Below are 14,377 nucleotides of genomic sequence, written 5' to 3' on the forward strand. Positions count from 1 at the left end.
CAAGCAGGGTCTTGGCAGTTCAAAATTAAAAATGTTGTGAAGACCATATTGAAGAAGAAGTGATGATTATATTTCCTGGACCTGTAATAAATGTGCATAGTTATATTTATGACATAAAAATTGTTCATAGAAATGATAAAAGGTGAAAGCAAATCCTAATCTTAATTAAATCAATCAATCATGTCTGCATTTCCAAATAAGGAACTCCACATGGGAGCATATGATATGCAGATGGAGAAGGCAAGATGTATCATTAAGTGAAAATGTGCACGTTTTATAGTCTTCCTTTGTCATGGAATTTAGATCTTACAAAGCCACACAAAGTTTGAGAAGGTTTCCTGTTATTTTTAATTTTCAAGAAGTAACAGCAGAAAAATCTATACATTGCAATGGTAGAGATAGATACAGATGGTTAAGAATAATGACCAAAGCAAGAGTTTGAAACCATTGAAGGTCAAGAAATAACCTTTAAATGAATGGATCCAGGAATTGAAAGTTCAATGGCACCAGCCACAATGATTCAATTGATGAATGATAAAGTAGGTATATCAATCTAGTGTATCTAGTCAAGAAACACTTGAGCTGGCGGCTAGTTCTCTTGGATCTTTTGAAGTATTGTTACATTGTTTGTTGTTTTCACTTTGTAAGCTTTGTTAGTCATCCTGCAATCCCAAGTAGTACTTGATCAAGCTGCCAATATAGCTATAATTCTTAAAGATGCTAAAAGGATTAATATCATGGCACAAAATGAACACTTATCATAACTCTTGGATCTTTTGAAAGTATTATCATGTAGGTTTTCATTTTGTAAGCTCCGTTTCTCATCTTGCAATCGCAAGTAGCATGCGATCTTCCTTGAATTGCTATTAGTGAGTTGCCAACATTGATATAAATCTTGAAGATACTAAAAAGATTAATACCATGACACAACGAACACTTGCTGTAATAAAAAACACTTGACTAATTAGTTTTCATTATACGAGCACTTGAAAAAACAAACTAAGTTCAATGTTGTAAAAGTTGGAAGTAATCCTCCTATAAAAGAAATGTTCTCTCAACCTCGCCATAGGATTTAGTTATACCTATGAGAATGTCATTAAGAAAATTGGAATTGCAAGTTTGGTGAAACATGAAGATAAGTTTTTACTCACAATTTTAAACTTTGTACTTCGGCCTTGTCTAAACATTGCAATGCATATAATAAACATGACAAGAGTTGATGTCATAAACAAAAAGTTGCTTTTCTAACTTACCAATTTCTACAAATTAATCATATCGTGGGAATAAATAAAATAAAAATGAAGCATTTTTTGCCTCAATGGTAGAAGCTTTTATTTGCATGCCAAACGTTTCTCTTTCAGACATCAATTTAACCATTTCTGTGTGACATGAGAATAAAATTGAACTCTTGCTTAATGATTGACCTCTTGTTATCATGTTATACTCTTATTTGTTGTATGGAATTACGGTGATGAACATTCACAAAAAATACTATCAATACACCATTGTACTATACTTCTATCATACCTCTAAACAAGTGTGGAAGATAGTCAATTCCATTGCCGGGATTTGAACCCAGGTCACTTGTGTGAAAGCCAAGTATCCTAACTCGACTAGACAACAATGGAAGTGGTTTACATTCTATCTCTAATCTTCTATGCTTATTCCTTGGCTAAACTTGATGAAATCTTCTCCCCATAATATGTTGTCTTTATTATTATTGTTTAGTTTATGATCTTATATGGCCTTTTAAGATATTGTTTCTTTGGATCTCCTTTAAGCTATTACGTTGATGAATAATCATCTCACTTAAACATAACTATGGTTCTTCATTTCATTTTTCGAGGGCTCAATGCCATGTCTATCCATCCACATCCCATTTTTTGTTTCAAGTGTGAACAATATAAAATTTGGAGTTGTTTGTCAATTGTGTCCCATAATTTACCAGATACAATCTATTACAAGTGGAACCAATAGGGCATCCACCTCCTAATAGGATTTGGGTTGGGAAGATCGTGATAAATGATATAAATATGTTCTATTATTGTCTTCAAATGTGAAACATGACCCATGGGGTGAAAAATGAAACATCCATACATAATGTGTGACTAAAGTTGTGTCTCTCGATGGTCATGAATTTTATCAATAAACATTATCGTCGAGATCTACCATTGAAATTGTCTAAGCCATGTGTGTAGAGCGTCTACCGAACTAACAATGTGTGGAAAGCAAAGTCTAATGTGATTAATGAAACATTTTATGTCAAAGTGTGATACACAAAGTCCTAAACTTATTTAAGACAAAATATGCATAGGCAACCAGTCTCCTTACATGTCCCAACACCCCATCTCACATTCAAGAGAATCAGAGCTAAAGCATGTTGAAGCAATATTGCATATAGTGGATAAAGGAATGGGTTGTTGTAACATGTCTCAATGAGACTGCAGGTTCCCCCCATTTAGAGAAGAAGATGGTTTTGTACTTTTGTTCAACATATGTAATGACCTCCACACCTTTCCCAAGGTATGATACAATGGCATTGCAAAAAATCTTGTAACTTCTCGTTTACAAAGGAATCTATTAACACATCATGAAGCAAATGTGTAGCATCCTATTTTCCAAACCATGTCTCCATACCTTGTATCCATCTAGAGCTCAAATTTTTGCTTTTATGTGCCTCTTGAATATATTTACTTGCTTCTAATGTAATCATACGAAGTTGATGTTTGGGTTTTTTCTTTGACCTTAATAATGTACTACATGACCTTTTCAATAATTAACGTCACTACATTATGGCTTGACAATTAGTGTGTTCTTAGCAAAGGAGTTAAAATTGATCAAATGGCAAACACCCAAGTGTAGGAAAAGATACTAACTCTCTACCAATAGACGTGTTCACATCTTCACGGCTATTGCATCGGGTACCAATAGAGTTTCACAATCACCAAGGACGTATGAGTACAACAATAGGCATGTGGGTTTTTAAATTGAAATTTAGTTCGGCAATTTTTGCAACTAAGCATTGCAAGCGCCTTACCCTAAAGAAGTTCCATTTCGTCACCAAGTATCGCAACACTTTAGAGGGTTTACCTTGACATAAGATATAATACCACGAAAGATCCTAGAGCACCATCAATCATGGGTTACATTTCAACTTAGGCCTACACGTAAATACCATGATCTATCTATCATCTATCACAACAACATTTAGCCATTCGTGAATATCCTATGACATTTATAAAATTTTCAACATATATGACGTTTGAGTGTTGTGGTTCCTACGAGAGAGAGTTTGTATTGAAAAAGGAAGAAGAAAAAACAAATAGAAAACATAGTCACAATGTAGAACAAATAAAAAGGACAAAAAACCAAGGTACACTTGTTTCCATTGCCGGGATTTGAACCCGGGTCGCCTGGGTGAAAGCCAGGTATCCTAACCGGACTAGACGACAATGGAATATGTAACTTTTTCATTAAAAATCTGTATACTTGTTATATTTTAAAGCTATCATTTAAATATTTGTCATATAGTACATATATGAGAACTCAAGGATGAGAAATTGAACCCATGTTGTGTTTATGTCCTCTATGAAACTTTCCAGGTTTACAATGATTCCCATTATTAGCATTTAACGTTACCAGATTGACTTTCACCTTATTATAGACCTCAACTTGACCAAGTTTGCATAGGCAATTGATGCAAAACAAGCAAGCATACTTTTTGGATTTCTTAGATGTAAAAACATATATTCCATAATTTTCCCAAATAGACATGGGCAAATTACTCCAAAGTGAACTCCATTTTATGGCTTAACCATGTTTCAAGTTACTCAAGATAGATATATACCTATATTAGGATTTAATCATCAAAATCTTGAAGAGAAATTACAAGAAAATAGCTCATCCTTGGTGTCGCTTCCCATCATGATTACCAAGATCATGATGGAAAAAAAAACATTGACAATCAATGTACAATTTGTTGTTATTTTCCCTTTCTTAGTACAGAAAAGTTTTATAAGGAAATGATTGAAGCTCCACACATCTATCTTAATGCATGATACGTTGGTACAAGGAGACGTATATATTCTCCTTGACCATGTAAAGAATTGCATGGGTGAAGACACAAAATTATTTATGTAAATAAAATTGATCAAAATACATCCTCGTTGCTAGTTGAGATTTTGGCTAATGTTTGTGAATATAAAATCTTCATGAGAATATAGTTTTATGTACACATACATTAGTTTTAACGAAATCAAGTTTCGGTAGCAATATCTTAAGAGAAGGTTTCCATGAATTGTTTCTCCTTTAAACATACATATTTTACTTGATTCTTTGGCAAGTACTTGTGAGAGTAGCAAAAGATTTTTATGGAGGGACTCAAACACATGTTTTATGTGTTAAATATTGTACAACATACATGGTAGTCTTTTATTGTAATCGTTTTTATGTGATCCATTCAAGTCCATTCGTTGGAATGTGAGAAAATTATTCAGAAATAATCATCATTCATGAGATTTATTGCTCATAACAATTTCACATACTTTTTCTTATTATACATATAAACACTATATGCGTATTTGTTGATTTTCATCTCTACATTCATACATATATGTTCTAGTCCAGCTCCATGTAATCAAAATATAATCCATTGATACTCATTCGAATCCATTCACATATGGTGTCGATGTTTGGAAACAATTTCTATAAATACTCGATGACTCATCAGGCTAAGAGCTCTCCATCATAAAAAAATTGATATTGATATGTAGAATCTATTTAATTGAATATATGATATGAGAGATGGATACATTATTGATAGGTTGATTGATTCCATTCACATGGTTCGAAATAAATGTCAGAACAAACCATGGTTCTAGTAAATTTGATGAAATCAATGGGGAGAGGGTAGACAACAACAAGATGAAAAGAGTAGGGTTAGTTAGGCCCAATATCATTGGAAACTATGAAGTTGGAAATTATGAGAATTCATGGTATACATATATACTTGACTTTCTTAGTTTATCTATTTAGAATATAATCTAACTGTGTACAACATTCCAAAAGAGGATAAAAAGCACGGGAACAAAGACCTAGAAAAAAAAGCATAAGGAGACTGGAGATGCGGGGTATCGATCCCCGTACCTCTCGCATGCTAAGCGAGCGCTCTACCATCTGAGCTACATCCCCGTTTAGATGTGAAGGCAAACACAATTTTATGTAAAACAATAACGAGAGAATTCCCTTTGCACAATAAAAGGGTAGATTTTAGAACAAAAACTAGAAGGAAAACCATAGGGGATATGTACCGATATCAAGATAGGTTGCATATAATATATATAAAAACTCGAATGATCTTTGTAGCATCCTCTCACATAATTGCCAAGTTACATCCATTCAAGTTTTGATTCATTGCCACATGTTTCATTACCTTTCAAGTCGGCTTCTTCACAATCTATCATTTGGTCCCTTTGAGGAGGCAGGTTAGGCCTACAAAACTTGGACTTTCTTTAGTGTTGAAAGAGAATTATCGCTTAGTTTCTTTTGCGGTGAGTTGTTTCACCATTTAACTTGCATGGTATCAGATGTTTATCAAGGGATAACATGCAAAGTACTTATTGGGTATATCAAACGTTTTGTCATTATTATCAATACATGTAGATGGAAATTCTGTTGATATCCCATTACTCTCATACTAGTTTTGTAGAGACTTTTTTGTAATATTGGTTAGCAATCATCTAAACAATGTCTTGTATTGTGGTTTTCATCCCAATATTCCACAGAGATTGAAAGTGGGAGAATGAGGAGGAGAAAGGACCAGAAACATATGTTCTAGGAATAGGTCAATGCGTTCTGGCTTCACTTGCCCAACCATGTGAATTTCATTGACGCAAGTTACACCATGTGTGTGTGGGATTGGAGCGGGGGACAACAATGAAGAGAATGACAATGGGACCGAGGAGGGCCACATCACGATGGTATTGTAGGTCTCTCTTATGTGCCGTTTTTTCCCATCATCTCAGTTTGCTAGGGATTCTTCTACCCATCTCTTGCGTTCTAGACTTCGCAAGGGACATACGATCTCTAACCCGCATCTCATCTCATGTTCTTTATTCCTATACAGTGGGTTGGGTTAGTGCGAGGTCCTTTTACTATGCCATGTGGCCGTACTCCATTAAGTGGCTCTGGCATGATATATGATGGACTTACTCAGATCAAGTGGCTCTCTGAAATCGGGGCATTGTCTATCCGCCCCATGATATGTCCACCCGCCATCGTGTTCTATCTACATGGGGATGGGAGGGGGGGGGAGGGAACACATCATCATCATCATCAATCATTTCATTTCACTCATGAAATGGAATGCTATGATTTCCTTAAGTATTAGTATATTATTTTTGTATGTATGTAATGCATTATGTATATATATATGTACATACATAATACATATATGTAATGCGAATTACTATTCATTTGTTCGTGTCTTTGTGTAGCCGTCTTTGTAGATTCGAAGGAGAGGAAGGAGAAGCAGAAGCAGAAGGAGAAGGAGAAGAAGACATTGTTAGAACAAGCAGAGAAGAGAGAGAAGGATATGGCTTTTGCTTCTTGTCGTGCTCTCTGTAGCCTCAATAGCAATGGCTCCATCAACCTGTCATCGTCTTCTTCTTCTTCTTCTTCTTCTCTCGCCTTCCCAAATTCCAGACCTCAGAATCAGCTCATCCTCATGCGCCATGGTAAATTCCCTGCTTGTGATTCTTTCTTTGCTTGAATTTCTCATGGGTGGATCTTTTAGCGTTCATATTTGTGTGTTCTCTCTGAAAAAGTAATCCTTCTCAGCCTAGTCCACAGCTCCCGTAAATATTCATGAATCCTTGTCTTTTTCATGTATATGTGTGTCATGAAAATTTCATTATTTTGTCAGGATGATTTTTTTCTTTCATTGCCTTTTGTTATACTGATGGATCTAAATTCTCTTTACGGTATGAAAATGATTTTCAGTTCCAAAATTATTGTCTCCTTGCTTTTGAGCTTGGCACTTTGTTTTCATTGCTGTTGCTATGAATGAAGCTCATGATTTTCAGCCTGTAAATTTTCCCTTTTTTCATGATTTTTTTAATACAGATGGATCTCAAGTCTCTATGCAGTAAGAAAACGATTTTCAGTTCTAAAATTATTTTTACCTTACTTTTGAACATGGCATGTTGTCTTCGTTGCTGTTGCTAAGAATGTTTTCAGCCTGAAAATTTTCATTTGTTAATTTTTTTTGAAATACTGATGGATCTCAAGTCGCTATGGGGTATGAAAAAGATTTTCAGTTCCAAAATTACTCTTTTCTTGTTTTTGAATGTGGCACTTCGTCCTCATTGCTGTTGCTATGAATGAAGCTTATGATTTTCAGCCTGAAAATTTTCATTTGTTCAGGATATAATCTTCTTTTTTATGGCTGTGTGCTTAGAGATGTAATCCTCAGGGATCTCTCGTCTTCATGTCTGTGTGAGTTATGGAAATAATTCTTTAATTTCTTGTTGTGAGTCTTATGGATATTATCCTCCCTATGAAAGTTGATTTTTGCCTTGAAATCATTCTGTATTTCTAATGGATCCCTGGTCTTCATGTCAGTTTGTGTGCGATGAGCATTGATAATGACAATTCATTTCTTGTTGTTATGGATCTTTCAGCATGTGCATGCTATGAAATCATAGATCTTCATTTTCAACTTATCCATGGATTGTGTATATCTGAGGATTCTATGGAAAATATTTTTCTGTCATCTCTTGTATTGTTTCATGCAACATGCTTCTCCTTATTAATTTATACTTCCAATTTTTGTTCTTCTGATGGGCCTTAAGGTTTTCCCATGGAGTGTTTCTATCTACCCTTCTGTATTCTATGGAAAATATTTTCTTTCTCATTCCATTCATAACTGGTGCTTGTTCTAATAGTTCTTCAATCTATTCCGTCTGTTTGCTATGAAAACAATCTTCTTCTTGAAACCAGAGGGAAGAAGAGATTTTGAAGGAGACAAAAGTGAACGAATCAAAGGCTGGTAGTTTAGCTAGATTTCTAACATTTCTCTGGCAAGGATGACACCATACACTGAAAATCTGGTGGTATTAGTTGCTGTGATAATACCAGACACTGATCAGATTCCATAATCTAGAGGTAAAAGATATTCAGAGGAAACCAAAATAAATGTGCCGTTGTTCAGTTTTGTCCTTTCCTGTTCTTCGAGCGTGCCTCTAGCGTAGAGCAGAAACCTTATGGCCTGGTTCGTTGAAATATGGAATCCCAGAACTGGAGAACTCCACACACCTCTGAGGTTGCACTCAGAAGAGCCAACTGTATGGTGATATTTTGAATTGTATCATGACAATGATGACACAATACACTATTAGAATGCTCAGAATCAAGGTAAAAGTTTCAATGGAGACCAAAATTAATGTTCGAAGCTTGCATATATGCAGATCGAATGTTTCTTTAGACTCTTCTATCCAGATTTTGTATGTTTTAATACTATGAAATACACATAAAATTAAGGGTAAAGCAATAATAATCCTTGACATTTCTGCATAGTTATCAGAATGCCCCTCAGCTTTTAAGACTTGCCAGAATATCCGTGACTTTCTAAAATTGAGCAGTGTCCTGATATATTTGTCCCTAATTTAAAACGATAGATTCTATGAGCATGCACATTTTGTTGTAGCTGGCTGATAACTCGCTGACTGAAAAAATTCCTTTTGCAATGTGCATTGCAGGGGAAAGCATGTGGAATGACCTCAAGCTTTTCACGGGGTATAACACTCACATAAAATTCCCTTCGAAATCTCTATAATCCTGTGGTGAAAGAGGAATTGTATTTGCCAATTTTATGCTCTGAAAGAACGTTTTTCTCAGGGATGTCGATATTCCTCTTACAGAAAAAGGAATTATGGAAGCGCTTGCTGCTGGAAAAGCTGTAAGTGAGATTGATTTTGATATTATCTTCACAAGCAGACTTGTCAGATCAAAGCAAACTGCTCTCATCGCAATGACACAGGTATCCTTTATTGATGATTCGTGTTTATATGAAAATAAGTACAGTTGTATTTTGAGAAAATAAACATCTGCTTACCATCTGAAATTTTTGCATTGGCTCACTTTCTAAGAGGCCTACATTCGAAAAGTTTTTAAAAGCGCTGAATTGAGTGTTAGGATTGTAAAAGAGTTGTTTACTTCACTTTATGATGTTAAGATAAAATTGTTCGAATTCTGTTTTTTCACTTTGCAATCAATTGTTCAATTTTTCTGAATATATTTGAATTTTCACTATTACTTTGAGTTAAAATTGTGCTTTCTTATGCTACTTTCTCTAATGATCCAGAAGTTCCCTTGTCAGTTTTAATATAGCTATTGCAACACTTCACTTCTATAGATTTCCAAAGGTTAATTAATTCATACAAGATAAATTTTAAGTATTGTGTCACTCTATGTTATATAAAAGTTTCTGAAAGGTTAATTACTTGAACTAGTTGTGTTTAGAAATTGTGTATTGTACTTTAATTCTTCCATCTCCCTTTATAGGTTTATAATGCTTAATTAATTCGTCCAGTTACATTTTACAAACAAGGATTAGAGATAGTTGCATGTAATGTGTTGTAAAATATTGTTTTTTGGAAACAGAACAGATATAAACGGGTACCTGTTCTTGTAAGGGGAGGTTTTCATGGCTCAGGAAAAGCTGGTGATGCAAATCGATTAAAGCTTAGGGATGCTGCAGCTAATGCATTAGAACATGCCTCTTGCCTTATGGTACCTGTATATGCAGATCCTGCTCTCAATGAGCGTTGTTATGGTGACCTCCAGGTAGTATTGGTTTCTCAAACTGCTTTAGCTCAAAAGATTATACAGAAATTAGTGTTATTTTAGATTTATGGATTTTATCTGAATTGCATAATCCACAAATTTGTTGTATTATGTTTCCAATCAATGTGTGTCAAAATCATGAGAAAGTTACCCTGAGAAGAAAAAAATTGCACTCTTATGTTGTAGGATTAGTGCTATTTTGACATTTGAAAGTACAGTATGTTAGTTTTTTATGCTTATCGGTGTAAAACTATCAATCACCCTAAGATGTGCACAGATTTGTGTTATTGAAGACTGATTTTGAAATCTGTTATATAGACTCCACAGGAAAGATATTTCTTATTCTTCTTGTTGTAGGATATGTAGGGTTTAAGCAAAGAGGCAGCAGCAAAGGAATTTGGAGCTGACCAAGTTAAATTGTGGCGAAGAAGTTATGACACGCGACCACCGTCCGGAGAGAGTTTGCAGGTGCATTTTCATCATTGACATTATGGATTAGTTATGCTTCTTTGTCACGTCAAATATTATAGTGTAAATTGTGAATTACTCATTCTACATGCAATGTTCAGTAACGTTGGTTGTGCACATCTTTACAATTACTTAATTTTAAAATGGGAAACATAACGAAATACCACAGCTGTCTGTGGTCAAACCTCTCTTGAGCGAATTACGTGTTTAGAAATTTATTTCAGTAAACCATCCCCTTATTCTCTATTGGGGGTTTAACCAGATGCATTGGGAGAAATAATGAAAACTTATGGGCTTCTATTTGTTCGCTTTTGTCGAGTTAAAATTTGCAAATCAACACGCTCTGATGTTTGCGTAGGATACTGCAGAACGGACAACAAAGTTTTTTAGATCAACCATAATTCCAAGATTGGATGAAGGTCGGAATGTCCTAGTAGTTGCCCATGGCAACGTATTAAGGTGCATAATCGCCCATGTAGCTGGTTTGACAGAACCAGAAATGTTGCAGCTTCAGGTAATGTATAAAATATTACTATGCCTGTGTGTGTTATTCACATTATTTTTTCTTGCTTTTTTTCCCTTCCCTAGGAGAGAGAGAGAGAGAGAGAGAGAGAGAGAGAGAGAGAGAGAGAGAGAGTTCATCAATGGTTTTATTTACTCACAGGTAGTAACAGGATTGCCATATGCATATGCCTTTGATGGAAGTGTGTTTGCCGAGTTTTGTGTTCTTCCACCCACTGATCCTTCAAGTAATGCTCCTAGGGAAGCATTATCTCGTGGAATTACATCCACTACAAAGTGGAGTGAGATAGATTCCCTCATTTGAGGAAATTAAATTCTAATTCCATTGTCGAATGACTCATGTTTACACCATATATATTCATGAACCTTGCAAAATTTTTGAGCCATAATTTTAAGACTGTTCTACAGAGTTCAATTTCCTATTAATTACTACAATGGTTTTCTCTAGCAGAAAAACAGGGTTTTTAAGCCTGGTTTGTTGTAACAGAAAATATGCCATATCATCTGTGAAGTTTATTACAATTAACATGTATAACATAAACATAGAAAGCACATCAATACACCCACACGTGAATGGCAGACAATCCCACCATTGACACAAAGTAAACCATAACTTCACACTGAATATGGGAGGAGCAAAAAGTTAAGATTGCTGTCATTGATCCAAAGGAACGGTAAATTTACAGTCTACAATGAGTTGAGAGCTGAAGCTGATAAAAGCTTATATATTCGCATTTCAGCTAATATAAAATAACGTTAGTGGTCAATGGGTCCTCATTTTGCCTCTTTGGCTGGTGACTTGACTGCCTTCTCCTTCTTCTCGTTTGTTTTCTCTGCAGTCTTCTTTGGCAAAAGAACTTGATGAATGTTAGGCAAGACTCCACCATGCGATATGGTAACCCCAGCCAAGAGCTTCCCTAGCTCTTCATCGTTTCTAATGGCCAATTGAATATGGCGTGGAATTATTCTGTTTTTCTTATTGTCACGTGCAGCATTTCCCGCTAGTTCAAGAACCTGAAATACAAATAGGATTCACGATTAAGAATTGGTGCCATAATCCACAAATTGTCGTTATAAAGAACCAAAAAGAAAATTTGATCCTAACCCTAACCAATCACAAGATTGACCAAGAACGCTAACCTACCCCAAACTAAACAAGAGGAGAAATATACTAAAACCGATCCAGAAGGGGGGTAGGAAACCCGCAGGAAATTGAATTTGAGATTTCCTACAATATAGGAATCAAGAAATATCCCGAAAGGCTAACCCCCAAGAAACAAATCAAGATTCTTAACAAAGAACCATTAGCTCTATCATTAGTGTTTACCTCTGCAGCGAGGTATTCAAGAACAGCAGCGAGGTAGACAGGGGCACCGGAGCCAATACGCTGAGCATAACGACCTTTCTTGAGGTATCGAGCAAGACGACCAACAGGGAACTGAAGGCCTGATCTAACAGTCTTGGAGACGGCCTTCTTCTTTGCCTTCCCGCGGCCTCCTTTGCTTGAGGTCTTGGACTCCATGGCGATGGCGATGGCGATGGCGATACAACAGAGACAGACAGAGAGACGATGGCGCAGAGAAGATTAGCAGAGAAGAAGAATCGCATTACATTTGCTGTCTTGGACTTCTGGAATATATACTCTTCCCCCGTGTGTCCACGTCATCGATCCGAGGCCTAAGTGTTTCGATCAACTGCCAGCCGTCGATCTTCACCTCTCCATCGAACGGCCTGCGATCATTCTTCTGTTCCAACGATTTCCGAGCCATAGGCTCGGTGCAAAAGACTCACTCACGCCCACGACACACTCTCTCGTCTCCTTCCGCCTCCCACAATAATAATATATCCTTCGGTTAGAAGCCTCATCGGGTTTAATGAAATTGTGTGAAAATTTTCACTAGTTAATGTTTCTGCTCTGCAAGCCCTTCCCTTGCAATGCAATGTCTGAAGCTTTCTCGGTTCCTCGGGTGTATGAAAAAGAGTGGAAATTTGAAACTATGCTTGCTACTCTTTGCCTACAAACCTTCCAATCAAAAACGATTTTAGCCACTTGATTCGTTATTTTCTTTCTTTTTTAGAACTTAGAAGCCATTTTATACCTTGTAAAATTGATTGAGATTACTAGGTCGATTAACTTGATTTATTATACTTCTTTCTTGTTTGCTTATATATGTTCTTGCTAACACATCAACCTTGGTTTTCGAGTGATTGTAAAATTGATTGAGATTACTAGGTCGATTAACTTGATGTATTATACTTTATTCGTGTTTGCTTATAAATGTTCTTGCTAACACATCGACCTTGGTTTTCAAGTGATTGTCAATCTCAACTTTGACCAAATATATAAAAGGTATGCAAAAACATTAAGCATCTTCCGGTAATTTATGTTCTTAATTTTTCAATAGCAACAAAGTTCTAAACTCATAAAAGCAAATACACATCTTCACAAATGTGCTGAATTGAGTTGGTTCGAATTCTAAATGGTGCATGTCTCCCCTTTCTCCAAAATCAATCACTAGTGTTAGCAATTAATGTTTTTGTGCACATTGAGGAGGGTTAAGTGAAAGGTCATGCATGTGTAGCTTATTTAGAGATATAACACAACCATTGTCATGAATATTGCGGAATATGAAGCTAGCCACAACTGGTCAACATGTGCCAATGAGAGATCCAAAGATCAAGACAACAATACACAAGAAAAGAAAGTACAGAGACACAAGATCCTTTTTTACGTGGAAAACCCTAAAAGGGAAAAACCACGGGAGTTCACATACTCCAAGTAATCAATATAGTAGGAGGAATATACAACAAGAAACTCAAAGGAAACAACCTTAAGTTCTTCTTCGTCCACAAAAGTTACAAGAGTTACAACAAGGCTACGAAGTAGTCATTGGGGGTACGCAAGTTAGTCTCTTACTCTATGCAAACGACATAATTTCGTTCTCGTAGTTTGAACACAACTTACAAAAGCACCTTAATGCCCTAGATGACTTTTGCACACAAAGAGGATTGATAGTGAATCTAGCGAAAACTAAAGTCCTTATCTTTCATACATCGTCTCGAGTTAGGATTAAATGTCACCTAATCCTCTCTCATAAACTAGTTGAGGTAGTTGGATCATATGTATATTTGGGAATCACTTTTAGTGCTCTCTCAGGTAATTTCTTGATGACCCAAGCAGCCAAAGATAGGCGAACGAGAGGGTATGCATCCCTCTCACTCTTAGAGAGACCATGTCACCATGCATACTTTCAGAGAACCACGAACTAAGGGATGGGCTCTTCGACTCATTAGTGACCCCTTCTCTCATGTATGCATTAGTAGTTTGGGCTCCAGGTCTACCATCTTTCATGTGAACACAATTATAGAGACCTTTGGTGACGATGTTATCACGTCAACTTCGAAGCAAATTGATAGTACCACATGGCATTATTAGAGCAGAGTTCAGTTTGCCCCCGATGTTAGTAGAAGCACTTTTCCAACTTGGAATTTTTATTCATAGGATACATATCCAACCACAAGATAGGATATCTCGTCAAGTTTT

At 36.0% G+C, this 14,377-nt stretch overlaps 2 protein-coding genes and 1 non-coding gene across 3 annotated transcripts; 1 reads left to right on the plus strand and 2 right to left on the minus strand.

Moving 5' to 3' along the window:
• Positions 1–5,117: 5,117 nt before the first annotated feature.
• TRNAA-AGC (transfer RNA alanine (anticodon AGC)) lies at positions 5,118–5,190 on the minus strand. Its single transcript has one exon. It is a non-coding gene; the product is annotated as a tRNA-Ala (tRNA).
• A 1,300-nt stretch (positions 5,191–6,490) lies between these two features.
• On the plus strand, positions 6,491–11,171 carry LOC147868873 (uncharacterized). Its single transcript, XM_087324272.1, has 7 exons — positions 6,491–6,734; positions 8,757–8,793; positions 8,896–9,037; positions 9,661–9,843; positions 10,210–10,311; positions 10,670–10,825; positions 10,976–11,171. Exons 1-7 carry the CDS (start codon positions 6,593–6,595, stop codon positions 11,135–11,137), a joined length of 924 nt encoding a protein of 307 aa, XP_087180398.1. The 5' UTR covers positions 6,491–6,592; the 3' UTR covers positions 11,138–11,171.
• Positions 11,172–11,465: 294 nt separating this feature from the next.
• On the minus strand, positions 11,466–12,417 carry LOC147868874 (histone H2A-like). The gene is made up of 2 exons (XM_087324261.1): positions 12,161–12,417; positions 11,466–11,847 (listed from the first exon to the last, which is right to left on the minus strand). The coding sequence occupies exons 1-2, from the start codon at positions 12,353–12,355 to the stop codon at positions 11,608–11,610; spliced, it is 435 nt and encodes a 144-aa protein (XP_087180387.1). The 5' UTR covers positions 12,356–12,417; the 3' UTR covers positions 11,466–11,607.
• Between the last annotated feature and the right edge of the window lie 1,960 nt (positions 12,418–14,377).

Source organism: Azolla caroliniana, unplaced genomic scaffold (assembly GCF_043228905.1).
Source record: "Azolla caroliniana isolate FFs.n. ecotype wild unplaced genomic scaffold, voAzoCaro1.0.p SCAF_1, whole genome shotgun sequence".
Lineage (NCBI taxonomy): Eukaryota > Viridiplantae > Streptophyta > Polypodiopsida > Salviniales > Salviniaceae > Azolla > Azolla caroliniana.